This window comes from Macadamia integrifolia, chromosome 3, assembly GCF_013358625.1.
Source record: "Macadamia integrifolia cultivar HAES 741 chromosome 3, SCU_Mint_v3, whole genome shotgun sequence".
In the NCBI taxonomy this organism is placed as follows: domain Eukaryota; kingdom Viridiplantae; phylum Streptophyta; class Magnoliopsida; order Proteales; family Proteaceae; genus Macadamia; species Macadamia integrifolia.
The window spans coordinates 35,286,188-35,314,159 of NC_056559.1; the positions used below are offsets into that span (position 1 = coordinate 35,286,188).

The 27,972-nt window shown below is 37.0% G+C and overlaps 2 protein-coding genes across 2 annotated transcripts; both read left to right on the top strand.

The window, feature by feature from the left end:
• The first annotated feature begins 9,965 nt into the window (after positions 1 to 9,965).
• LOC122074419 (protein FAR1-RELATED SEQUENCE 5-like) lies at positions 9,966 to 11,855 on the top strand. Its single transcript, XM_042639236.1, has one exon. The coding sequence runs from the start codon at positions 9,966 to 9,968 to the stop codon at positions 11,853 to 11,855; it is 1,890 nt and encodes a 629-aa protein (XP_042495170.1).
• Positions 11,856 to 16,337: 4,482 nt separating this feature from the next.
• LOC122072898 (nicotinamide adenine dinucleotide transporter 2, mitochondrial-like) lies at positions 16,338 to 17,106 on the top strand. The gene is made up of 3 exons (XM_042637333.1): positions 16,338 to 16,429; positions 16,742 to 16,830; positions 16,916 to 17,106. Exons 1-3 carry the CDS (start codon positions 16,344 to 16,346, stop codon positions 17,023 to 17,025), a joined length of 285 nt encoding a protein of 94 aa, XP_042493267.1. The 5' UTR covers positions 16,338 to 16,343; the 3' UTR covers positions 17,026 to 17,106.
• The last annotated feature ends 10,866 nt before the right edge of the window (positions 17,107 to 27,972 follow it).

The following is a 27,972-nucleotide window of genomic DNA, read 5'->3' on the forward strand; positions in this document are numbered from 1 at the left end:
GAGTTCAGAGTCATCCTTGCCACCATACTTTATAAGGTACTCAACTCGGCTCGCAAGGGTTCAGGTCCTGTAAGACCAAACCGAACCAACTGGGCAATTAGACCGAGTTTAGAAAGTAGGGTATCACAAAGCACACCCCTCTATTTATTCTCAAAAGAAATAGAGCTAGTGGACTTATAGAGTCTCATGCTAGCAGGGGAAAGAAAAGAGGCCCACTATGAGAAGAGAGAACAATTCAACTGCTAACAAGTGCAGTTTTAGAAGTGAAAGTGTATTTTTCACAAGTTCGAGGTAATTTGGTAATTTTCTATATTGGTGGGGTTCATTCCCCACCTTGGTGAACTAATTGCTTGAATTACCAAAAACAGATCTTCTCATGGGTAGAATTTAAGGTGTCAATTAGATCGATTTTTATTTTAAAGTTGGATTCGGTCCTTTCCAGGTGCAGAATAATTTTTATAATCTCAAAATCAAAACCATATCGGATTGGTTCAGTTTCATTTGATTTGTAAAGAGCCTCAGTAATTTAGTTCAAATTGGTTGAAGTGAAAATTACCTTTTATAACAAATAAAATTGGGAAGGAAATTTTCAACCTCATGAAGAAACATTAATTCACACAATGTCAAGTGTGGTATCTTTCAACTCTTTTTGCACAACTCAACAATAACGCATGATTCTTACAAAACCAAAAAATAAAAAACAAAAAAAGGCACATGATTGTAGGGTTTAGTCTGTTTAGGATCAATTTGGTTTGGTTTGTATGGATTATACTTGATTTGATTTGGTTTGTATTATCGTAAATTCCTGTTCGGCCGAATGTGCATACAAAGAGAGTAGAAGAGGTGATCGAATTTGGAGGAGGCTCCGGTGGGGGACTTTCTGATGCTTAAGTCAAAAATCTGGACTTAAGCATTTAAGGAGTTCGGGAATAAGGAAAGGAAGTGCCTTGCATGTGTGTGAAATGTACCTGGTTTTGGATTCCTTCTCCCTCTTTATTCCCAAGTCTGGGCGATTTTTGTGATGCGATTAACCATCTACTATGTTCATCGTGGGTGGCCCTTGATCCTAAGGGTGTCAATTTATAATTGAAACCGAAATCAAGCCAAATTAATCGGACTAAACTGAACCGAATAAATTCTGTTCAAATCCGGTTTGAGTACTTGAGTATTTACTTCGGTTCGACTTGCTTCCGAATTCAACTAAAGAATCATCAGTTGGAACTGAGAACTGAATTTAATAGCATTCATTACCCAATGTGTGGGTTTTGCTACAACTATCAAGAATCTTTGTGGCATATATGTTCTATTTGAGTGTGAATTTTTGAGAAGAGTATGGGCTACCAATCTTTTGGGATTTAAACCTGATCTTTTTCCTGTTCCCTCTTTCAATAATTTTTCTCATGTATTTCTTTAATTCCAATGATATTTCCAGAAATAAACCGTAATTTTTCCTCTTCAATTTCATGCTTATATGTTACTTTATCTGGAGACATGGAAACCAAGTAACTTTTAGTCTTGAAAAACCAAATCCACTTCTCATCCTAAAACTGGTTGAATATTGGATTTCTAATGGGATTTTGATAAATCTAGTGCATCTTAGGTGATCCCCTCTACTTTTCAACCACCACTTCTATACGGATCAAAATCCTCTGTTTTTCCCATCCATGTTTTTCCTTGTTTTGCTATCTGCAGAACGCGACACGAGAACAATAAGGAGACCAACGGTCAAGATTGGGTGAGGATTATTACATCCGGTGCGTTGGTCTTAAAGTTGTCCACGTGTCGCGTTCTGCAGGTAGCAAAACAAGGAAAAACAGGGATGAGAAAAACAGAGGATTATTTTTCCTTCTATACCTCTCTCGCCCTCCCCTTTTTCAAAAAAATGACTAACTGTTACAGGGATTGTAGACAAAACCAAAAACATCTGGTTGGGCTTTTTCTTTTATACATAAAGGCAATTGTATCTTTTTTCAAGCAAATTATTTGATGACAAGAAAAATGGTGAGACCACTCGCTATAAGGGGACTTCTATATGAGATATAGAAAGCAAGAGAGAAAGGATGGAATGTGGACAACATATGGAGCAATGAGGAGGATCTAAATCATTATTTTGCAATGACTAATGATAATTACCTTAACCTTTGGCCTTGGACATCTATACCTCTCCATTTGGAAATGGAGTTTTTTTTTACCCAACTTTTTGCCTAAAAACTAACATGTTTATCACTATGCTTAACAATATGGCTAGAGAAGAGATGACTAGGAAACGATTGATTCAAAATGTTGATATGATGTATAAACTCTAATATTCTAGTTTCTATGTGTATTTATTTCCAGAATAAAAAAAAAAAAATAGCACTCATTACCCAGTCTCCTTAAATTCAAAATGGAATGGAGATGTCAAAGTTAGATGTATTATGTATAATTGTAAAATGTCTTATTCACAACTCCCATAACATCATTATTTTTTTTTGGATGAATAAGAAATTTATTATGGAATTTTTATTATTAAAATTAAAATAATATCAAATAATGAAGAAGAAGGAAGGAAGGCCTTTTAGTTTTTCTATTCTATTTTGTCTAAATGAAGAGTCCCATCGCAGAAGCTTTTGGAATTGGAGCTGGCCAATTGGTTTACTTTTCACTTCATTGCAAATCTCTCTTGTCAATCGCTCCTTCCCAATTATGGCAGTCAAGACCTTGGGTATATGGGTTACATCTTCATTTTCAGGCGACACTTGGCTGGGGAAGGTATCTCTCATCTCCCAACTCTAAATTAGAACCATTACACTCTAGTTGACAAGAGAAGATTAACATTCATGGTGGTTCTGAACTCTAAAGCTTCATGCTTTGTCTGCAATCATCTCTTCCATCTTCTTAATATATTTTTTTGGTCTAATCCTTTCATGTGATAGAGTAGTCTCTACTTACTGATATTAGTTTGTCAATTCATCTAGCTAGGGTTAGTGGATCAGTTTCTCTGTATTTTGTTTTCTGTTTACCTAATATAAGTAGTTTCTCAAAATTCAGCTGGCAATTTTGCCCAAACCAAATGTATCTGACTAAAAATCAAACCAAGCTCGGCTCAGTTAAAGTATCACATGTTAGAACCAAGTTAGTTCTCAATTCGGTTCGGGGAACAACAACTCTCTTTTGAACCAAATCAAAATCAAACCGAATATCCAGAACCGAATTTATTTACACCCTTACTTGGGCCTTAATCCCAGCAATGGGCATCAACGGAGAATCATGGGTAGTTTCTGCTGGTTGTGGGGGTTTTCCCCTTGGTGGTTATAATCGTAATGGCCCTAGTGTATGTGGAGATTGGTGGGTGTCGCTTTTCCAGTGGTCAGCTATATTGTAACCCCCACTCCTTCGGTTCTTTCATGGAGCCAAGGATGTAATTATAATGTCTTTATTGATTGAGATTGACATCTCGCCTCCCTCTTGTTTGATTCCATGCTCGGTATTGACTCTCTTGATCTGTGCTCGGAGTCTCTTGACTTATGTTTGGTGATCGGATCTCTTAATCTTGTTGATTTCTACTCAACTATCATGGCTCATTTATCTTTCTATGTGGTCCATTAATATCCTTTGCCGAGATTTTGTAAGATATAGTTAAATTAGACATATAACAAATAATATGAACATTGCTTGAAGTCTCAGCAAAGAACAACAACATCCAGCATTGAGGTTGAGTATAGAGCTATGATTCATATCACAACTAAAGTTTAAGTAGTTTATACAATCACATGGAGTTATATTAACATTTCTTTTTAAAGTATGAAAATTTAACTTCCCTTCCCTTCCCTTTAAATTCCCATTGTAACCGAACGGGACGTATATTTTTTACCTTTTCAACTAAATTCATGAACTATTTTCATAGACAGAGCATCCCAAATTATACTTGTAGTGTTGATCTAAGTTTTCTAATGTACGATAAATGATGTTGTACACTAGCCTTATTAATTTGTTATAACACTATGCCTACATATAACTTACATGGGAAAAGATTGGGTATGCCGCTAGTATACCCAAATCGGTGTCTATCTCTTTCCTCCTCCCCTTGGAAAAGCCCCCATCCCCCTTCCATCCCAGCCCTCCCATTGATTGAGCCACTAGCTCCAAGAAAACCGATGGCATACCTAACCTCCTTCCAACTTACATATTGAAAAATGTAAATAAGCTATTAAAATGACATACTATAGAATTGAAAAACAAACAATCATATAAGTTGATAGGGATATAACTCTCACAACTCAATTTTGGGTAGAGTTTATAGGTAGCTCCAACCATAAGTTGTGTACTACAAGATTTCTCTGTGATTTCCCCCTTCCTCTCTCACCTGCTTTTTTTTTTTTTTAATGCATAAGACACAAAATGGTGAAAACAGGGGCAATCATGGTTAACCTAACCTTGTAAAAAATTAGGGCCAATTAGAGTAAATCCGTCCCAACCTGGCCTTACCAGAGTCAAGTAGGGCGGAGTTGGGTTGGCATGAAATTGGTTGGGTTGAGTTTTGAGGAACTAGGGTTGGGCCACGATTTTAAGAAACCCAACCCATGTTCACCCCTAGCTTCCATTATGCCAGACAAGTTTGATATATCCATGTCCATGCCCATCCCAACTGCCTCCTCCGTAGGTCTAAACTATTGAGTGGACCTCGAGTGTAGCCTTTCTGAGTATTATATTTACTATTGGGTTGAACAAAAAAAGAAGTTCAGGGAAAAGTGGGTTTAGCTTGAAGCATCAAAGAAGCCTTTTTAGGTTGAGTTTGGCTGAAAATGCAAGATAGTAGAAGAAAATTGTAAGAATAGGAGCCAAATTTGAAGTTTTGTTGCCAAATTCCCCCTTTGTTGGTTGAAACATATGAAACTTGTATGTTTTTGTCGAAATATGGGAAACAATGTGTAATTCCATTGAAATAAGTCACTTATATAGCATAGGTTGGACCAGGTTTGGTCTAACCATGCAAAACATGAGAAATTTTCTCGAAACCAGTTACATTTTGATTTCGACCCATAGTTTTGTTTCGGCACTCTACGAAACTATGAAATTTCGGTTGAAACTTAAGGCACTATTTGATAACGTTTCTGTTGTTTTTGGGAACAAAAAATGAACTTTTTTGTGTTTGATATACTTGTTTCTCTAATTGAATAGGGTTGGGTGGATTGCTTGGGTTGGTGTGCATTTTGAAGGAGAATTCGAACTTCAATCCACAGCAATGATTCAATAATCAATTCATGAGGGTCCAAAGAGAATTAGAAGAAACCCAAAAAGGAATCAATAGACGTGAATACATAAATCTTCGAACTTTGAAAAGAAAAAAATTCAATGTATTCATTTTCTTTTTCCTGGAGAATCTTTGAACTTTCGAAAGCTGCCAGCTAAGGTAAATGCTAGGTTGGGAGATGCAACTTTTCATCGAGAGTTCATCGATTTTTTGGCCCATAAGTTATTCCAAGAAACGGAAAAACAAGTCTAATTTTCTTCGTCAAACCCGTTCCTAGACCAGAAATAAGCATAAATTTCTATTTATGTTTCAAAAAACAGGTGAAACGAAACAAGTTTATCAAACAGTTTTTGAGATGTTTTTCAATTTCTGAGTGCTAAAAAAGAAAAAACATGTTTCTAAAAACGTTATCAATGGTGCCTAAAGTTTCAACCAAGATTTAGAACTATGTTGCCAGCAGCCTAGTGTTTCACAAATGACCAAACATATTGAGATTAATTGCCATTTCGTGTGAGATGTTGTTATGAAGAAGTTGATTGTTACTTGTTTGTTTCATCTACTGACCATTTGGTTGATTTATTTTAACAAATATGGGATATTTATATGCTCTAGCTTGAGGGGACGTGTCAAGTTATGGTCCAATGGATCTCTATTGTATCCTTTTCACATGTGTGGGATGTGTTGGTGTCTTGGGCATGGGTTTTCAAAAATCTGGTCTGGTTCTTTTTATGGATTGTGATCCTGTCTTGAGCGTTGATCGCCTATGTCTTGCCCATAACTACCTGGGGCAATCAACACGTGTCTAAACAGTGATTCATCGGCTCTAGGCACAATGCCTCTGTTTTGATTGGTAGAAGTACAACTATTGAATCACTGCTTAGACATATGTCGATCACCCACATAGCAACGGACAGATCTATGCAATCAACCCTTAAGAGAGGAGCCAGGTCCTCTTTTTGCACCCCTGAAGTTGCCACGAGGGCATAAGGGGAGGACATCCGAATTACTTGTGCAAAGCCGGTCCAAAGTCCAAACCTGGATAGGCAAGCCTACGACGTTCTCTATTTATTTATTTATTTATTTTTTAAATTTAAAGAAAATTAAATTAGGGCGAGTGGTAGCAGCACGTACGTGTTGCAATCTTATTTTCACTTTCTTTAAATATAAACCGTCCATTTAATAAGAATTAATCTAAACCATCAAATAATTTTTTATATTGTAATCGGTTCCCAGTTTTTAAGGTGGAAAAATCAGGTTATTCTTATATTTAACCTGCTGTGATGGTCACGGAATGGTGAACGTAACTACCCCAACTTCTTCCCTTCCAAATAATAAGGAAGAGTGGGATAATGACAGTTGGTCTCTCTCTCTTTCTCGCTCTCTCTGCAACCTTTTTTTGTCTCTCCATCAATGGTTTCTCTCTAGAACTGGCCTCTTTTATGTAGAAGATCCGTCTCCATCTCGCTAATTTTTTTAATTTCACAACACAATGCAGTTCACACAAATTGGGTCAAAGCAATCCATGGAAACAAAAGATAGAACATAGAAATCAGGTATTTACCTTCACTTGTTCTGAACTTACTTCTACAAAGTCTGAATTTCAATTTTTTTATTTATTTATGGTGTACGCAATTAAAGAATGGAATGAAACCTCCCGGCCTGCTCCTTATTCCCGTCTTTCTCATCTCTAGTATTTTTCTAAATACTACAGGAAACACCTTGGTATCAATAATAATAGAAAATCAGAACAGAAAAAGTTCAAAGACTTTGTAATGGCACCAACCGTGCGTGCTGCTACCACTCGCCCTTTGGGCCAGCGAGATATAGATATAACTGGTGAGATACAACTCTCACTGGTGAGATTTTTATCTCACTGGCGAGATACAGATATCATCGGTGAGACTCTGTGATGCAGTCCTAGACCATAACTGTCTGCCCTCTTGGAAGGATTGTGGAGTCCCTTCAAGCAAGGCCTTGTGAGATGATATTATTGGCCGGTAATGAGATTCCCCAGTTTCCTTCAGGGAGTTGTTTGCTATGGCATTGCTTATCTTTATCTGTTCAGAGAATAGGCCTGTACCACTACTCTCAATGGAAGCCTTTCATTTTTTGCAGCATGCACGCAAGCATCCATCGACAGCTTCTGACAGTCCCTGCCGGCAGAGCCTCTTTCTCTCATGTTCAGAGAGTGTTGGATGAGCCTGTGAGTTTATAAATAGAAATAAAATCCAATCAGAGAGAGAGAGAGAGAGAGAGAGAGAGAGAGAGAGAGATAAATGAACTTATCTGCCTATATATTGTGTGTATTTACATATATGTATGGTCATAATATGACTACCGGTTCTTCACATGAATTAGTATCTGCTACCAAGAGCCCTGTTCAATGAAATAGTAATTATAAGAGTACTATAGTTTTTTGAATTCTGTTCTATCCAAATTATGGCATTGGTTTTCTATCATGTCAGCTTTTTTGTTTTGTAATTCTTCTGCTATATACAAATCATTGCAATTGTTTTCCATCAGGTTAATTTGTTCGTTACGTCACTGATATCTGATATTGATGAATTCATGTTTATCATATGTTAATTTCATCATCAAATATTAATCAACTTACATAGGAGCAGAAAGGCTAAACCTTTGTAACAGGAGATAAGGAACTCAAGACTTGAATTACCTGAAGGTACATCCAAGAGAAAAAAGCAAACTGTGCAGAAAAAGAAAAACCTTGAATTACCTTTAGATATGAATCAACTGCATGATAAAGTCCATCATCACAAGTTCTTGGTGATTCGGGTAAGGCCTCTGCTAGGACCTCGAACTTTGTCAAGGAAAGGTTTCTGTCTCTGGCAACTTCCAACCACCAATATGGAGGAACCTGCTGATTCGTATTGGGGCTTGATTCTTTCATCTCATTCCAGCTTGGACTAGAGACCTTTGTGGGTCTTCCTGTATAAGCCCACCTGATACCTCTTGGGTTGGCACAAGCCTTCCAAGCAATAGATTCGCTGCACGTATGTACTATCTGAAGGTTTTCTGCCCATGGAGAGAGTGGCTCACAACTCTTCAACACTAGAATGGAGTCTCTCCATGAAGACAAGACCACAAAACTCAGAAAGGCTTTAGTTTTGAATATCAGTTTTCCTTCTTCAAAGTCCTCTGTCATCTCAAGATACTCTGCAGCACATCTAAGGCCTGAGATATTTGCAGTTGCGAGATAAATTGCAATTCCTTAACAGAATTTTGTAGCAAGCTCAAATGCATCATCTCCACCTGGAAGATCATCCATTATTATCTTGTTCAGGTCTGCATCCCGCGAATCATATATGATCCTGTTCATCCTTCCACTCATAGAAAGCAGGGGATACTTCCAATAGGAAGGGGGAAAATTATAAACCCAAAAACGGAATCCATATATTTTACCAATTTTAAATTATAAAAATCCCCATCAGTTCATCTCCAATTTCAAATTATAAACAAACCTACCATTTAATCTATGATCTCAATTTCAGAAGCTTGGAAAAGTGTCTTGAGAGCTGAGAATCAATTACCATGTGTAAGTGGAAACTAATATCTCCAATATGTACTAGAATGTCACTTGGAATATCAGTAGCAACATACCTATTTACAGAACAACACCATCTTGATTTAGGAACTTACAACCTCAAATCTTAGTATTGATTTCACAAGTAAAAACTAAATAAAAATGGATTTTTTTTTGTTACTCTGTTCTCTAAAAAATTGCATGTATCTATTCTATGTATTAATTAAAACTAATGGTAGTCTTTGAGTGCAACTTTAGAGAAGATAGATTTAAGAGAACTAACTCAATTCCCTCTTATACCTAACTTTATATTTTGTGAATGATGTGAAGACATTTGACTAACATTTTACTTGGTATATCAAGCTAAATGGTAAAAGAATGTTGTAGTCACACACAATTAGGGGTTATATAGGGTCCATAAAAACACACAATGGGAACAGTAGCAAAATAGACTTGGTTATAAATGGACAAAAACTTACATGCTACTGTTCTCTATGGAACTTTTTTTTCCTAACTGTAAATAAGGTCCTTTTGTTGCTACTATTTTTTGATTTTTTTTCATTTTTAGTTAGATCATTGGCTGTCTACACAAGCTTGCTTTAGTTCTTTGTTAAATCCTTGTCTTTTAACTTCTCAGGTTATTTTTCTTCACATCTCTTGCTCTCTTTCTAGATGCATCCATCTCTCTTCATATCTTCCGTTTTGTACCACTGGTTTAGTGTTCAGCAGCTCAGCAGAATAGGGCTCTACCAATATCCCGATTGAAGAAGTGGTTTTATTTCATTCTACAAGTAAGCATTACCTCCTTTAAAAAAGTTTATATTATCTTTCGTTCCTGAGTTGATTATTTGTTAAAATTTGAATTTTTATTTTTCTATTCAACCTCTGTTTTGAATTGAAACTTCATGATAGAACTGAAAGTTAAGGTGTATGATATAGGTAGAAAATGTGAGTTGTTTGATAAAAAAAAAAGTAGTGGTGTTGGTGCAAGGGATGGTTATAGATATTATTGTTTTTAGCGAAGATTAGCATTGTTCAATTACTATGAAAAAAATTTCTTTAATAGCCAAACTAGTTGTTAAATTATTAAGCTTATGAATTTACAAAATTAATTATTGTGATTTTTTCAGTATTAAATGATTTAGTCATATTTATTACAGGTTTCTGCAGTATAACTCATTTTTTTGGGAAATGGAAAGGAATTGGTTAGATGAGCAGTCATTAGCAGGTCATGTTCCTTTATCGAGTGGTACTACTCGTGTTTCAGATGCATATGAAGTATTTGATTTGGAAAACAATCGAATGGACCATAATACAATTGGGCAGAGTGACGAATTGATTGTTGGGAGGGAGGACCATAGCACATCCAACGAAGAAGAAATTGATGTGCATGATGACAATTCTAGTCCCGAAGAGGAAGAAAATAGTTTTGTTCAAAGTGATGAAAATGGGGGTGGCAGCATATCTTCTGGGTCTACTGATGAGGAGGTTACCAACGATGAAGCCATCAATTTGGGCTTCGAAGGGGATGATCAGATCCCACTTTCAAGAACTTCCATTAATGAATTGGAACCATTTGTTGGCATGGAATTCGAGACTGAGGATGATGCATATAACCACTATAACAACTATGCAAGGGAGATGGGTTTTTCAGTACGAAAATTTAGGGTGGAGCGCTCAAGAGTTGATAATCATATCCTTGCTAGGTCATTTGTTTGTGCAAACCAAGGTGAAAAATGGTGTAATGATAAGCGGCGGAGGGGATTGAATTATACACCTCGTGCAACAAAGAAAACCAAATGTGAAGCCGTGATGAGGATCAAGTCCAGGAATGGAAAATGGGTGGTGGATCTTTGTGAAACAGAGCACAACCATCCAACAGTGAATCCGAATGATGCATTTAGACTTCGCTCACACCAGAAAGTTACTAGAAGTACAATGCAACTACTGGAACCGCTACAGAGGTGTGGGGTAAGACAATCACTAATAATGATAATTCTAAAAGAGTTGGCCGGTGGAGAGCAACATGTTGGTATAACTGAGGACCGTTGCAGGAATATGTTTAGGACCAAGCGTAGAAAGTTTATAGGGGTTGACTGTCAACAAGCCATCAATTATTTAGATAGAAAGCGTGCTACAGATGCAGGGTTCTTTTATGCAATCCGTGTCAACGAGGAGCAACAGTTGACAGGGATTTTTTGGATAGATAGTCGTGCACGAGAACAATATAAGAAGTTTAGTGATGTAATTGTGTTTGACACAACTTACAATAAAAATAAGTACAAGTTTCCATTTGCTCCATTTACTGGTGTTAACCATCACATGCAGTGTATATTGTTCGGTTGTGGCTTGATAGCCGATGAAACGAAGGATTCATTCATATGGCTTTTTCAGACGTGGCTTCAAGCAATGCACAACATTCATCCAAAGGCAATATTCACTGACGAAGATCCAGGGATAATGAGAGCTATCCAGTATGTATTTCCATCTACTGTCCATCGGCTATGTGGATGGCATTTGGAGAAGCATAGGATCATTCACATGAGGCCTTTATTTAAGAAATATACAGATTTGAAAGCAGTATATAAGAGCTGCATTAATGATTCAAAATCACCATTTGAATTTGAGACGAGATGGCTTAGTATGATTCAGAGGTATAATTTAAAGGAGCATAAGTGGTTGAGGAGGCAGTACAAAATACGCATGCATTGGGTGTCATGTTATTTTGTTGATACTTTTTTTGCTGGTATGAGCACGACACAAAGAGCGGAATCAATGAACAATTACTTTAAAGGTTTCTTCACACCTTCCACCCCAATTAATGAATTTGTGACACAATATGAAGAGGCTATTAAGAAAAGACGGGAAAAAGAAGCTAAGGCAGACTTTGGTTGCATCACCTCAACTCCTTCTTGTCGTACATCCCATAATATTGAGAAGCAAGCCGCAAATGTTTATACGGCAAAGGTGTTCAGGGTTTTCACGGAGGAGTGGTATGCATGTTTTGGTCTTGGGCTTAGGCAGTGTGATTGGGAAATCTCAGTTAAGAGGTACGAGGTGTTTTCGTTGGATAGGGATTAAGAGAATAACGTGAACTATGTGCTAGACAACCAAGAGGCCGAAATTACCACTTGTGATTGCAAGATGTTCGAGCAGAAAGGCTTACTCTGCAGGCATATACTTAAAGTGTATGTGAAAACTGATAGATCCCAGATTCCCCAACAATATGTTTTGCCTAGATGGTCAAAATCTGCCCTATATGATAGTAGTGGGAGTGGACATGTTGAGGGCTTATCTGAAGAACAACCCCTACCTGTGTGGAAACTTCATGACATTGCTAACCGGATAGCCACTGAAGGATCTCTTTCCCAAGAGAGATTTGATGTTGCACTAAAAGTTTTGAGTGAAGGTTTAGAGGAGGTGTTGAAATTGGAACCAGCTGTTGGGTCTTTTACTTTCAATTTGGGATCAAATTGCGGCATTGACGTATCTTTGAATCAAGACTGTCCTTTTGCCATGGATCTGAGACAGTGCTCTACAACGAGAGGGAGGCTTAAAAATTCTCGTATGAGGTCAGTCACGGAGAATATTTCTAACAGAAGGGCTTATCATTGCTCAGGTTGCAATGGTATAGGGCATAACGTGACTAGGTGTAGTTGGGTGAGAGTCTTTATCTTTCTTCCTCACATGTTATTGTTAAATAATTATAGTAGTTTTTCAATTTCTTATTTGTCACTAACATTGAAAAAAAATTCTCCTCTAAATCTGTTAGGTTAATGCAAATACCGAGGTTGCAAATACCCAGTTGCTCAATCAACCAATGCAAATAGATTTGAACAGTAATACTTTGTTTTTGCCCTTCTTTTTATTTCTTTTAATTATATTGAGATGCCATATCTTAGTATCATAACAAGTCGTTGACTCTTTTGTAGATCCTCCCAATATTGAATGGTACCACTCGAGTCAATCTGCATAGACCGTTTACTAAGGTAATGCACATAATGTTGTTTTCTTGTTCTTTTATCTCATTAGTGGCTGACTCTAAAGATGTCCCATTTCTATTGTTCTGGTCTTCTTAAAAGATTGCATATACAACAAATTCTTGTTGCATTTCGAGTGGTGGTGGTGGTACTAGGTAGCCAATGGTATCCTTTCCCCTCCTCTCATTTTAGATTCCATTTTTCTTTTATCTTTACATTTTCTCTGCAAGTTGAGAACCTGATTAATGTATTCCAAACATTACTTCAATAAGGATACATTCAAACCCATAGCCTAGAAAATCCAGAAATGTAGTGGGTCGTTTATATAGGAGGGATTGATTTGTAGAGTTCAGAAGACTTTGAGACCCTCAGGTTGAATTCCATTGAATGCCTAGGGTGGTCCAAGCACTCCAAACCTGCTGAAATTAGAAACTATTATATCTATCTATTATGTACTGGTTAATGATATGAGTACTGTACATTGATTTCCATTGACATTTTACTTGAATATATTTGTTGTTTAGTTTTCTTTTACTTAATTTTAGCCAAGTAATTAGCAGTTTACATAACATGAACATGAACATGAAACAGCAGTAAAACTTGGGAGGGAGAGGAGGTGGTGGCATGTACGTGAGGACTGCACCAGATAGGATATTGGAGAAGGTGACAGAGAGCGTAAAGGGTGCAGAGGAGGCATGTGCTGGTGAACCAACAAGCAGGGAGTGTGCAGCGGTGTGGGATGAGGTGGAAGAGGTGAGTGCAGTAGCCATCTTTGGTAGACAAAAAAAGAAGAAAACCGACCCACTGGAGGCCTACTGCAAGGACAACCCCGCTACTGATGAATGCCTTACCTATGAGGATTGAGGCCCTCTTGGCCTTATCTCTTCTTCTTCCAGTTATTAATTCATAATCTACTTGAAAGTGCAAAATTCAATTATTCTGTAAAATTTTGTATTTGATTTTTGTCCAACTCCAAGGTACTTCGATGGATTTCCATATTACTTCACAGTAAAAATATTAACTGGGATTTGGGATTCCCACTAATAGGAGTTGAACACCAGAACAAGGGTCTGAACAGTGGATGTGGTAACTCCCTCCCTAACTCAAACCAGTCAATCAGCTCTTTTACTTACTGATGAATCTAGGAGACAGCACTAAGTTTAACAGTTTACTATTTAGGGCACAATGGGTTCACTTAGTCGGCCACTCCGTTACTGTTCATATTCTACTTGGACTCAACTCTCATAGTCTACACCTGATTGAAGCTTGAATTTTCATCACTGGCCATGAATATTTTGATCAATCTTGAAGAAATTTTCTATTTTGGGAAAGAATTCTTGTTATTTTGTATGGACTGGAAGAAGACACAATCAATTAATGTTATTAGGACCAGCAGGGTCCAATGAGTCAACCTACACATTATCCATTTATCTTGTGGGTCAGCAAATCCAATTTATGGCCACTCATGGCCATGGGTTCTTAAACCTAGCACAACTTGCAAATGAGAAGTGCACATCTTTTTCATCCTTGAAAAGATAAAATAGTTCTTGTCAAACAAAGATTGCATGTCATGAATCCATGATCCATCATTTAGTCTCTTGAAATCTAACATTTTTAGATTGTAGGTGAATCTTTAGCTCAAAAATGGAAGAGCACCTGGGACTTTTCCCAGGGTATGATGGTTCAAATCCATCAAGATTCTTGGAATTCTACAGCTTGGTTGTGTGGTTTTATTATTGTGCTCATCCTTTATTTCTATGTATGTTTTCCACAATGATGTGTTTGGTTCTTGCAGCCAATGTTTTCACAGGGTCAGTTTGTTGAATTGATACTGTACAATTAACTTTGTTCCAAGTGTAGAACCCTGCTATAATTTAAACTTAGCATCAATTTGTAGTCGCAAGCATAATTTGAAATTATACTGTATATCAAATATGTGGTGTGCTTAAATACAAATTAGTTTTCTTGGCTTTCAATTTATAATAAGACCATAACAAGTATTATAATATATAGACATTCATTCTTCCCAATGAATTCCACCGTAGTATATCTAATTGACCTGAGCTGTCATAATATATTAAGTGTTTCATTCTTGGTTCCTCTGACTTCTGCTATATAGCGGGATCCTCGTGCACTGGGTTGCTAAAAAGAAGTTACGTCGATGCTGACATTGAACAGATAAAAAGAAGGAACAGTGTGTCCAAAGGCTCTCTTGCCACCATTTTGTATGCAGTCTATTTTCCATCAGTAACCCCTCATGCTATTTAAGATAAAGCAGTCTTCTCTGTCAAAAAACAAGCACATATTTGACATATGCGCTCTGTTTTTTGTTTATACAGACACAACGACCAAAAAAAAAAGAAAAAGAATATGGAAATGCTCCTTAAATGTAAACTAGAAAGTGTTGCATATGGCAAGTGTACTGCTGGAAGTTCAGATTGTATCTGTGGAAACGGTTTTCAATTTTGCATTTTGGATTAATATATTCCTTGTTGAAGAAGGTTACAGTAGGATTTGTTGAACGGTGTTGGTTCACAAAACAACCTACTATAACTTTGTAAATTCAGGACAGTTAGATCCTAGTATCCCCACTTCATTTTGACAAGTAACTAGCATTTATAAATATACTCCTTCTGTACTGATCCATCCGTACTCAATGTAAATAGACTTCCTACTTCTTTCTCCTCTGCTGTTTCACATCTCTTAGGCCGTGGATTTATCATTTTTTTCTCACTAGTTGTGGAATATCCTAATATCAAGGAGTCTAAAGGCTCCAGTGCTTTCATGAACACACCCTTTGTTTTTGGCTGCTATCTCATGATCCCTTAGGTATCAAGTTCCCTATGGTTCCGATGAATTAACATTACATTATGAAAGCAATTATCAGGTTTCCTGACAGGATTTTAATGTCTTGTAATGCTGTTACTTTTTACTTCATACTTTGGTTCTAATTAACATTGTATGATTCTTGTAGATAATGGTCTAATTCCTCCTGCGTCCCATTTAGAATTGCAACATTTTTTTTCCCATTGATAGATACTCTGGTACTGGGTCTCTGACTGGGTTGGGTTTAGAATGAAACTCTGATTTCCTAATTGTATATCAACTCCATGCTTGTGTTCCCAGAGATGATTTTCCCTCATTTTTTGTATTTATTCGGGAGATGGAGATTGTTTACCATTGGAATTCCTGAAGATACTATCCATTCTTATCTTTCTTAAGCTTATCATCATGTGCAATCTCTCATTGTCCTCTCTCTGCCAATTCTCAGAAATAAAGGATAGAAATCTTTCACACTGTGAGGTTTGGGCATTGGAAGTTTTACCATTACCTTCTATAAGGTTTGGGCATTGGAAGTTTTACCATGTACCTTCTATGTTCAATAGGACTTCGCATGAATAGTTTCATGTATTTAATGGAAGTCGTGTCTTTGCCATCTTGTGCAATGTAATGTGATGTGGCAAGAAGAAAATAGGTTAGACTACAGATACGTTGGTAGCAGCAATAGGGATTAACTTTCATTGTTTCTTATAATGGTTTTTTTTTTCTTCAAATTCATTTGTTTTTCTTCATTCTTCAGATGCAGGGAATGAGACCAGATGTGGTGCCTTACAATAGCGTATTTTCTGCTTTGAGAAGGATTATGCATGAAGAGGGAATCCGAGGGTTGTATAGGTCAGTTGTTTCTTTACTATTTGTAGTTCAAAGATTGATTCACTTATTGGAATCCAACTTGCAAAGGATTCAATAAGGATGATGCATCATTTCAGCTGCCTTGTCATTCTTATTTTCATATTTGACTCTTAACTGGTTTCATTGTAGCTTCTGAATGAAGTTAACTCAGAAGCTAAGTAATGTTCATACTGTGTTAACTTGGAAGCTGGAGCAGCTTAGAGGCCTAGTGTCTAAGTTGTCTTCTTCATTGCAGATAAATGTTTTGACTTTATATTTTCAGTTTCATGATGCTATTTTCATTTGGTGAAACAGTGGTGTTTTGCCTTCATTAGTGGGGGTAAGCCATGTTGCCATCCAGTTTCCAGCATATGAAAATATGAAGTCTTATCTAGCGAGAAGAGGTAACTATGATACTGTTTGGATATAGTATCTAGATTTTTTTGTTGGACTGCATTGTTGCTGAACATGGTGGTTAAAACTGCTCAGATAACACAACCGTTGATAAACTTAGTCCCGGACATGTTGCCATTGCTTCTTCAATAGCTAAAATACTTGCCTCCACAATTACTTATCCTCATGAGGTAAGTTTTTGGTAGAGTTTCTAAAACAACATGTGATTAGTTTGGGTGATCAATCGCCTAAGAAATTGTATCACTTCTTGGTTGTATCTTTATATTCCAACCTGCAATTACCATATAATCAGGATGGAACATTGAGCAATATCTGGCCTATTCTTCATTGAATGCCTCTGTAGTTTCAAACTAGATGTCTTTGTTAAAGTCCTTACTGGTTTCAAAATAGTTGTCTTTGTTAGAGTCCTTGCCGGTTTGTGACCAGAAGCAGATGAAGGTTTTATATGAATAAAATTGTTTTCATTTGGACTCTTGCTAGGACTAGTTTGAGAACCTTGGGTGCTTACCTGTGATTGCTCCTTCCTTGCATCGGAACTGCTTGTGGGCTTCATATAATTGGGCAAGAAATATGGTGTAGTCATGAGGCATTGGTGCCCTGGAGTAACAGCAGCACTGGATATATTGCCAGGTGATGCGTCACCATAGCTAAATGTCTAAGTGAGTCTTAATTTGTGAAATATGTTGAAAGTTAAAGCTATGGAATGTCTGACAGCCAACAGAATTCTTGGAAGGAAGGCTTTCAAGTCAATGAGAAATCCTGCTGGAATTACAAGCACTTGTGAACTGCAATGCAATGCACCATCCAAGAACACGATGGATCCAGTAGACATTGATCTGAACTACTCTGTGTCAGCTGCATTTCAAAGTTGTAGATAATATCGAAGTTTAGAAGATCTTAACTTCTGATTTGGAGATTAAATTTCAGCCAGATGAGACTGAAGACTGTGTATCATCCAATGTTAGGTGTCCAGTGGTCCAATCAGGGGATATACACAATAGTTAAACAACATGTTCACATTCCACTTGGATAAGAGTGGCCTGCTCAAAAATGATAGCCTCTCTCTCTCTCTCATGATCGTTGTGGACTCATGGGCACCACTAATATATACAAGGAGAGTGTAAAACGAGCTGAAAAAAGAAAGAGAAGCAAAGCAGGGAAAAAAGGTTGAGAGACCATCATCAGACAAACCAATGGGCAATCAGTAAAGCCATCTTTATTGAGTTTTGACAGACTGTTATGTGCTAACTTGCCCTGTAAGTCAGTCATAGAATTAGATTATAATATCCCCATCCTTTAACATATGGAGATTAAGATCACTTCAGATTTCAAACTAGAGAGAGAGGATCTTTGATATTTCTCAACTAATACCCACTTTAAATTTTCTAATCCTAAGTAATCCTTCTTAATTGGTTACAGAGGATTTGTTTAATGTTATCAAAGCCTTCATTTGTCTATACTTATCAGTAACTACTTAATTAGCTATCTCAGAATATCTCATCTCTCATGTGATAGTAAGAAGCAGAGATGAATAGTTAATTAATAATTACAGAACAAACTAAACTAATATAAATACAGTAATACATTAAGTAATGTTCCTTCTTTTTATAGCTACCCCTCTCAATTAGGAACAAGGGAACACCCGATTGAATTTCAAAATAGGAGGCCACTGGTGGTTCAAAGAGATTCTCAAAAGTAAACCAAGACAAAATTCAGAAACCAGAGCTACAAAGTACAAACACCTACAAATGGAAAGAAAAAAAAAATTGATTGCTTCTCATGAATAAAAACAACAGATATAGATCGGATTAGAAATGCTGATCAACACTTCAACCCTAACTGAATTTCAGGAAACTGAAACAGAGTTTCTCTAGAAGCATTTGTAAATATTTCTGATGTGAAACCTCAAAGATAATCATCAAATGGTGAATATGAAATTGTTCTTAATCCCCAAATTATATATAGACAGAAGTTAATACATATGAACACAACAGCAATTCTCAGAACTCCAAGATTCAAACTCAAAAGAATCGAAATAATTTGTATTAAAAAAAAAAAATCTGAAGAAGGAAACAGAAGAAACAGAGTGAGATCAAAGGAGTAAAAATCAGCAGCACAATGGGCATATAATCAATCCATTCTCATTGCACTCAGGGCATCTGAAGGGCAACCCTTCCTCCCCATCCCCCACTTTTGGAATGGTTTTCTGACTGCCGCTGCAATTGAAGCAGAGCACAAATCGTACTCCTGCTTCCCATCGTTTTCCAGACACAAAAATTCAAAACATAACTGCAATGCAAATCCCTAACCGCATCCAATCCAGGTTCCATTCCATTACAGAGATGAAATCAGATCTGTGAATTAGGTATTTCTTCATTCCTGTGAATTAGGTTCCATTCCATTCCGTCACTTTTTGTTTTAAGAAACAGAAAAACTACTAATAGGTATTTCTTCATTCCTGTTTCTAGGAACCAAAATACATATAAATTTCAATTTTTATTTTATAAATAGGTGAAACAGAACCAAAAAATTAAACATAAAATATGATGTTTTTTTGTTTCTGAGTACAGAAAAACGAAAAAAACCGTTTCTGGAAACAAAATCAAACAGGCCCTAGGTGTAGTTGATTTTTTTTTATCCAAATAACATCAAGAAAGTAATCTATTTAGAACCAGTGCAGCAATTTCAATACATCCCAAAATGCAAATTCAGGCTATATTTTCATTGGGAAAGTGTCTCCAATGGACTATATAACTTAGTCTTGGTGGATTTGAACCACCATAACCTGGGCATTAACCCAGGTGCTCTACCATTTTGAGCTAAAGACTCCTTACCTACAAACCTTACCTCAAACCAAACATATAAAGTTGGGAAATATAACTTAGTTCCATTACTTATTTGATGGTATGTTTTTTATAGCAAACCTTACCTCAAACCAAACAAGAAACACCGACATAAACAATTAAGCATATAAAGAGCCATAAATATATGATGAACAGATCACAATTTAGAACAAAGGGAATGAAGCATCGACCACACAAACTCATCAAAATTGGGAGGAACCAAAAACATATACTAAAAGGGGTAACAGAGACCTGTCAGTCAAACAGCTTAATGATCTTCAATGTCAAGCCAATAACCTCCAAACAGTGTAACGCAGCAAAAGAAGACTTACATATTAAAAATGCGACTAGAGCTTGAAAGCTCTATTTTGCCGCTAGGCAAATTATATTTGGGCTGAAATTTTACGCATGAATATTAGACCTTATGGCCTATATATCCACAAAATGTGAGCCCCATCGGATAATGTCCAAATGATAGCTAAATGACTAATTTAACTTGATCAGATCAGATCACAAAATAAACCTGATAAGCTTATCAATGTGGCCTATTCTGAAAACTTTTGACCAGTATTAGACCTGAAATTGGAATGTTCATCTGGCTGCTTTGTAACCCAGATATTAGTCTGATTGGATGATCCAGGCATCTGGTTCAGAGCTAGAATTGGTCGAACTAAACCAATTATTGATGTAAGTCCTTAATGAAAATATACTCAAAAGAGGCATAAATGTTAACTCTAGCATAAACTTGGAGCTCACCAAAGAGATGTTGAAGAAGAAGATGCCCACAATCTTTTCTCCTCAGCTTACAATTTAGTGACGTTCCTCCAGTCTTCAAAAACAAGTTTGAATTCATGGAAACTCATTTCAATGCCTTCACAGCAGCCTGCACTCATTGTGCAGACCTTGTTCATATCTTCACTTGGCTCACAAAATCCCCCAAAGTAGCTTGTGGCTAGATACTTAAACCCCAAACCTATCATCTCTGCATTGACCATATCATTTCTTATGATTTGTAAGACAGATTGATCGCTATACCCCGGATACAAAACCTTCTACATATGCCAGTATCTGAAGAACTCAATTGATATGGAGTCTGATCTAACATAGTTGAATTCTCCATTGATGTCATTCCTTACCTCTGTTGGATTGTCTATGTAATGGTCATAGGCAATGTGAAACACGCTGCTGGGGCTGAAGTGTAGAAATGGATTTCTTAACCACATCACATCTGCATCCTGCATATAGTTCACAGTGAGTTCTCTCCTGGGTGATCAAAAATAAGAACCGTGAAGACGAAACTGTAGCCCAATTCAAGGACGGCTCGCAAGATCTCAATCCTCTTCTACTTGAGCTTGAAATAATCTCTAGTAATGAACTGTTTCTCAACACTAAAATCAACTCCAGGGGTAGTGAGGTGGTAGCAGTGAGGATGTATAGCCTTGCACCTATCAATTTAGTTCCATCTCTATCAATACACTCATGTCTATTTCTTCCCTTACCATCCTTCGTAATCGCACGGGTCTTCCCAGTTGCAGCAATTTCCTCCTCCGCCTGTCTCTTCTCGTACTTCCCGTTTCGGTTTCGTCTCCACTGCAGCTCGACAAAACGATAATAGTTACAGGAAGCAGCCGCCCCGCAAGAACCTCCTCAGAGCAAAGGGCAGCGTCAGGGAATTATCATCTCTATCTCCTCTTCTTTCTTTGGAGAATCGCCTGTTCTCATGCCGAACCAGGCCATCGGAATGCTGCCGCTGCACAGGCCAATTTCATGAAAGTTATCGTCCAGTCAGCCGGTCCGACTCTGGAAAACGATAGCGAACCTGAGGAACCAGCCGTTGGAGTTGAATTGCTGTGCGTGGTTAGGGCTCTTTTCAAGAAGATCAAGAGGAAGGTTTTGGTTGGGGATAAGGTGTTAGTAGGGTCCTTCGAATGGGTGGACCTTATAGGGATGATCGAAAATGTTTACCATAGAAGTTCGGAAATCCTCGATCCTCCAGTCGCCAGCAGCCGAAGCTTGAGGCATTCTCACTCACCAGGTTTTTGGTCGAGGCTGAGTTGGTTGGGATTCCTCTCACGCTCGCTCTGAACAAATTGGATCTGGTCGATGAAGTTGGATAGTGTGGAGATGAGGTTTCGGAGTTGACCCCCTTTCAAGACATGATCTGCCATGTTCCCTTTAAGATTCAGACCTTTCCAAGAATCAGATCAGTTTCTTCGCCCTAACAATTCCTCCTAACCTGTTTGAGAGAGGATCTGAACATTCACAATCTTACAATCTCTTAACTACAAGATCAGAACTTCCATATCTAAAGTTTTCAGGGACAATCAAAAAACTATTCACAAGAGGAGAGAGAGAAGTTTGGTCGAAATTTGAGGGGGTGCAGATTCACAGAGAGGAGAGCGTAAGAGAGCGAGAGGAGAGAGAGGGAAGAATTAGGGATGACTAGTTGTCACCGTCACAGCCGGTGTTCGATAAAAGGAGAGAGAAACATTTCAATGGTTCAGATTATTTGTGGTTAAATCCACGGTTATACACGAAGAACGTTTTGAAAACATTATTTACACGTACGTTCCGTGACTTTTTTGCCATATTTTAAAGGATAATTTACAACGCCACCCCCTGGAGAATGCCAATATTATAGGAACACCCCCTCTCTTTCACCAAATTAGACTCAGACCCCCTACCGTCAGTCTCCGTTAAAGAATATACCATATATGCTGATGTCAACTATTATATTTTATTTTAAATACCAAAATGCCCTTACTAAACTAAACGTAAAATACCTAAAATGTCTATGTAATAAGTCCCTCCAAGAACTTGCGGCGAGGAGTTGACCCATGATGGTGGCATCGTTGGAGAGGCCGACGGTGACGATGAAGGCATGGGCATGTTTGTTTCCAACACTGGCAACAACGGCATCAGCGACGGACGGCGACAACAGGCTCGCGGCAACCAGCAGCAGACTTAATCAAGTCTCGATTTGTTTAATCCAAGCAAGATTTTTTTTAACCAGCACTGACCTTGAACCTATAAAAGAAAAGAAAGGAAAAGAAAAGCCCAACAAATATGCAGATTTCATCCGTGCAGACCTTCAATCAACTCAAACCTAATCAAAAAGGGTAATTTTCAACTCTTTAATCAACTCATGGTGTATGCGGTGGGAAATATGTTGGATCCAACATATCGAGGGTTTCTTTACGGTGGGAAATATGTTGAATCCTCTTGGTGTATGCGGATTTCATCAGTGCAGACCTTCAATTTTCATACATGAGTTCTTTGGTCTGGACACAATTGATAATCAGTTTCACTCCACCAAATATGCAGATTTCATCCGTGCGGCACTGGAATATCTCTGAATTTGAGTTGCAACCAGTTCTCCGGTGAAATCCCACCTGAGTTCTTTGGTCTTGACAAGCTCGGCATTCTGGACTTTTTTTTTAAAACAGACAAGTTGGCCTCACGGTTCAGACTTCTGAGAGAGAGAGAGTTGGCCTCACGGTTCAAACTTCTGAGTGAGAAAGAGAGAGAGAGAGAGAGAGAGAGAGTTGGCCTCACGGTTCAGACTTCTGACAGAGAGAGAGAGAGAGAGAGAGAGAGACCACCGGAGAAGAAGCTAGAACCACCGACAGCTCTGTTGCGGATGGTCAGTGCGAAGTAACTTATGTAAAATACGTTTTATTATTTATTTTAATTAAAAGGGTAAAAATGTCATTTTAAATCCTTACTTAACGGAGACTGACGATAGGGGGTCTGAGTCTAATTTGGTGAAAGAGAGGGGGTGTTCTTATAATATTGGCATTCTCCAGGGGGTGGCGCTGTAAATTACCCTNCGGCATTCTGGACTTTTTTTTTAAAACAGACAAGTTGGCCTCACGGTTCAGACTTCTGAGAGAGAGAGAGAGAGAGAGAGAGACCACCGGAGAAGAAGCTAGAACCACCGACAGCTCTGTTGCGGATGGTCAGTGCGAAGTAACTTATGTAAAATACGTTTTATTATTTATTTTAATTAAAAGGGTAAAAATGTCATTTTAAATCCTTACTTAACGAAGACTGACGGTAGGGGGTCTGAGTCTAATTTGGTGAAAGAAAAGGGGTGTTCTTATAATATTGGCATTCTCCAGGGGGTGACGCTGTAAATTACCCTATTTTTTATCTCTCGCTTTAAAGATATAGGTCCCATATGCATGATCCTTTTTTCAAAACGATTGATTCAAAACGATTGATGTAGCGTGCAGAGGGCGTGGGAAATCCTCACCCTTTTTATAATTCCCCCCCACCATTCGTTTTTCTTCTAAGTCAGAGAAGTAGAGTAGAAAGCCCCATTAGTCCATTTTCAGCTTCCACCTTGACTCTGAGCGTTGTTTGGTGCCTGGCGACGGTCCCATCGGTTTGTTTCTATAGATTCACCAATAATTTATGGCCCTTATTAAGCCCAATAGAACATAAGCTGAGCAGACTTTATTTTATTTATTTATCTATTATTATTATTCTTGTTTGAAGCCTTTAGTTTTAGTTTAGAGTTTAGACAACCTTTTTCCCCTTTTTGGGGTTTCTATATTTCATTGAGAGATCGAGGTGCAGGTAGAAGCATGATCTCAAGTATTGGTATCTTATCAATCGTATTGTATTGGTATCGACTGAGATCAATCATTGATGTCCGATTAACCTAGATTGGTTATCCATATTGTTTCAATGATTAAACAGTAAAAAAATTATACTTTTATGAAAAAAAAAACAAAGACAAAACCGATTGATACACTTCATTCCGATATCAATAAATATCAATACCATCCCCTAAATCCATGGGGTGGAAGAGTGAAATAATACATGTAAATTGAAATTGAATCATATTTTCTAAGTTCATATTTTGTTTCATTCAAATTGTATATGGTCCATTAACGTGGTTCAATTTTGATTTAAATACATCAAAAGAAATAAAGTTAGGAAGGAAATTACAACTTTGTGAAGATACAGTCCCATGATATTGAATCTTGTATCTTTTCATGTTAAGATTTTTATGTGGGTTTAACTGATACCGATTGATCCATTGGGCCCAAGCAATTATGGACCCATTATGATTAAGAAACTCCTAGCTCTTTCCATTGAGAGAGTGAAATAGGGTTTTAGGGATTCTATTATAAATAGAATACTGACGGTCCCTGCAGCCATTACTTTTTACTTAATGCCTTATTGGTTTTGGGAGCACGGCTTTTTCACAAGAACAAGTGCACAAAAAGAGAGGAAACCCTAGAGTAAGAGGCTGCAGAAGATTTTAGTAAAAGAACTCCACTTGCGTAGTTCGTCATTGTCATCTTCATGGGAGTAATGTTTAACCACATGGGACAGAGGTTCATGATCTATGTTCATGGGACACAGGTACTTCTTTATTCCCATTTATGGTTCATGTCATGGTTGTCCCATTGTTTATTATAGATATAGTAAATCTATATGGTTATGTATTTTAAGATGTGATACTTTATTGTTCTTGGTTTAGGGACTACACCCATGATTAATCTTTTATGATTTGTTGATGATTCGTATATTCTAAACACTATAGGGTTATTCATATGTTTAATATGGTAAATAATCCCTAACAATTGGTATCAGAGCCAACTCTTACAGTGTTAGAATCAAGGAAAATTGATTTTGTATAGGGTTTGTGTCCCAAATCATGAAAATCATAATTTTACCATTACTTAAAGATCCCATATGAGAAAACTTTCTTCACGAAAGTTGTAGAACACGAAAAGGCGGTAATGGTGGTATGTCATAAGTCACCGAAAACCTCAAGACACGTCGGCACGCACCGTCAGAAATTGGCTACCGGAGGAGAGAGAATTTTTTTTTAATTTAAAAAAAAAAAGCGGTGAGTCATCGCCGGGTCACCTCGGAAACCCTACCGAGTTAACCCGAGGTGCAGTGGGTCAACTCATGACCAACTCTGTTTGACTCGGTCAAAGGTTGACCAGATCGTTGACCAATTGACCTGGATTTTAACCCGAAATCAATATGCCCGAACCGGATTAGACCGGTTGGCCGAACCGATTGGTTTGGGAAACTATATTGATTTTGATCTATTTTTAGTTCTACAACTTCAAATGGCTCGTATGGGCAAACGGTCAAGAATTTTTTTACCCTAATTTTTTGCGTTGAGTCTAGTTTTCCGTGCTCTTCGTTTTGATATATTATGAGCCTAGTTTTGATCAACTTTTACGGTTTGTTTTATATAAGTTACAAGTATGGGTGGTTAATGATTATTTATGCTTTTCCTATTAATTGAAAGAAATAAAATAAAATCAACTTATACATTACTTGCATATCAGAATATGAACTTGTTTATTCTTGGTAATGTAGTTCATGCTTTTGTTTATGAATATTTTTTATTCATGCTTAAACAATTCCACTTTTAGCTATTGGAATGAATTTGTAGACTATTGCAATAAGATTGGGTGGAATCTACCAAAGTGGTAAAGTTCAACCTTATTGTAATAAAATACAAATCAAAGTCTTCTTTGTTTAAAAGGCAGAGAATAATGGTTGGTAGTAAAGTTGCTAATATTCACCCAAAGGCGACATTATCAAAGAAAGGTTAAAGTTAAAGCAAGTGAAAAACATAATAGGGATTTCTCAACCTAGAAGATGCTGTCCATCTAAAGATGGCGGTACTTTTCGAAAGTTAGAAGAAGTCTCGTAGTAATAGCAGAAACTTGAGTGGACCAGTATGTTTCATACCCAAATGTCAGGAATGCAACAGTTGACACTCGTGAAGTAATTGATAATTAAGCATTGTAATGTTTATTTCTTTTATATACCTGTTCTTTCACATTTAAATGATATTTAGTTCATGTTTAAATAACTCACAAATTTAAGCTGACAGGTATAGTTGTAAGCTATTGCAGTGGAATTGATGGAACTCACCAAAGTGGTAAAATCTAAAATTACTGCAATAGGTTTGCAACTCAAATGTTTTGTCTTCTTTTCAAAGACATAGAAAATTATTGGCAGGAATTAGGTAATGTTAGCCCGAAGGTGACATTATCAAAGATAAGTATAAATGCAAGTGTACTCTAGGCAGACCTTAACCTAGAAGTTGTTATGCATCCAAAAGTGATAGTAATTTTCGAAGTTGAAGAGCTCTCACGATCATTGTAGTTTTTTAGTGGACTAGTACATTCCAGACCTAAAGGTTGAGATTGTAGTTCAGTTGACACTTTGGTTATGTTTAATGGTTAGTGATGTAATATTGGTTTTTATTGATGTTACATGCATTAATTAAATATCGAATGGATTATTTTTCCTTGAGTTGAACCATTAAACTAATGTATTTAAAAGTGGTTTGAGAATATAGAGGTCTACATATGTCTCAAATACCTAGTTTTCTATACTAGGAGAACCAAATCAATAGTTTGGTATAATGTTTTTAAAGCAAAGATTTTTGCCCTAAAAGGTATTGGACAGTTGATCAATGGCAATAGGGTGGATGAGGGTTTCATCACTATGACTATAGGTTATAGATTTATTTAATGTATTATTTTTTGTATTCCGATTAGATCAATTCGGATTTGTTGGGTTGTATTAGAGTCGGTTTTGATCAATCCAATACCAAGTTTTCAAACATTACCATTTTTCTCTGAAAACCTATTTATGAACATTAATTGATAAATGTTTGGTTTCTTTTGTTTATATGCCTATGTGAACAAGTTTATATGTATGTCACATTTAACGAATTGTGTTCTCCAATAAATGGATTAATTTATGACTGATCGAACTAAGTGGGAGAATAAAAGTATGGATCTTAAGCTATTTTATGTGGCTCGACTAGTGGAAGAATAAATTCGATATACTAGGTTGCTAGTGGGAGGATGTTACTAGTAGAAGGTCAGTATAATAGGTTGCTAGTGAGAGAATAAATTCAGTGTACTATATTGTTTTTCATGCAAAATAATTATTTGGAGTTTTGCATTGATTTGTTATTATCATGATATTAAAGAATTATTTATGGCTGAAATATATAGTAAATTCATATTCATGTCATTTTGTACTTGAATGTTTTGTTTAAAACACCCTATGATGGATAAATATATTATAATTAAACTGGATGTGAGCTTTCGCACATTTTATGCTGCACAATATATTTCTAGGAAGCTATGAAAGGATTGGATGGAATCCACCAAAGTGGCACATCCTATTATTTCATAGTTTTTCCAAGCACAGTAAAGTTGGTGACATTTGCCCAAAGGTGATTTCACCAAAGTTAAAAAGAAAATACATGTATGGAAATGACTATAA

What these genes read in the sequence shown, in the direction of transcription:
- LOC122074419 (XM_042639236.1), top strand. Translation starts at nt 9,966, where the DNA reads ATGGAAAGGAATTGGTTAGATGAGCAGTCATTAGCAGGTCATGTTCCT.
- LOC122072898 (XM_042637333.1), top strand. Translation starts at nt 16,344, where the DNA reads ATGAGACCAGATGTGGTGCCTTACAATAGCGTATTTTCTGCTTTGAGA. An exon ending in GGAATCCGAGGGTTGTATAG is followed by an intron (nt 16,430 to 16,741) that starts GTCAGTTGTTTC and finishes TTGGTGAAACAG; the next exon opens with TGGTGTTTTGCCTTCATTAG. An exon ending in GTCTTATCTAGCGAGAAGAG is followed by an intron (nt 16,831 to 16,915) that starts GTAACTATGATA and finishes AAAACTGCTCAG; the next exon opens with ATAACACAACCGTTGATAAA.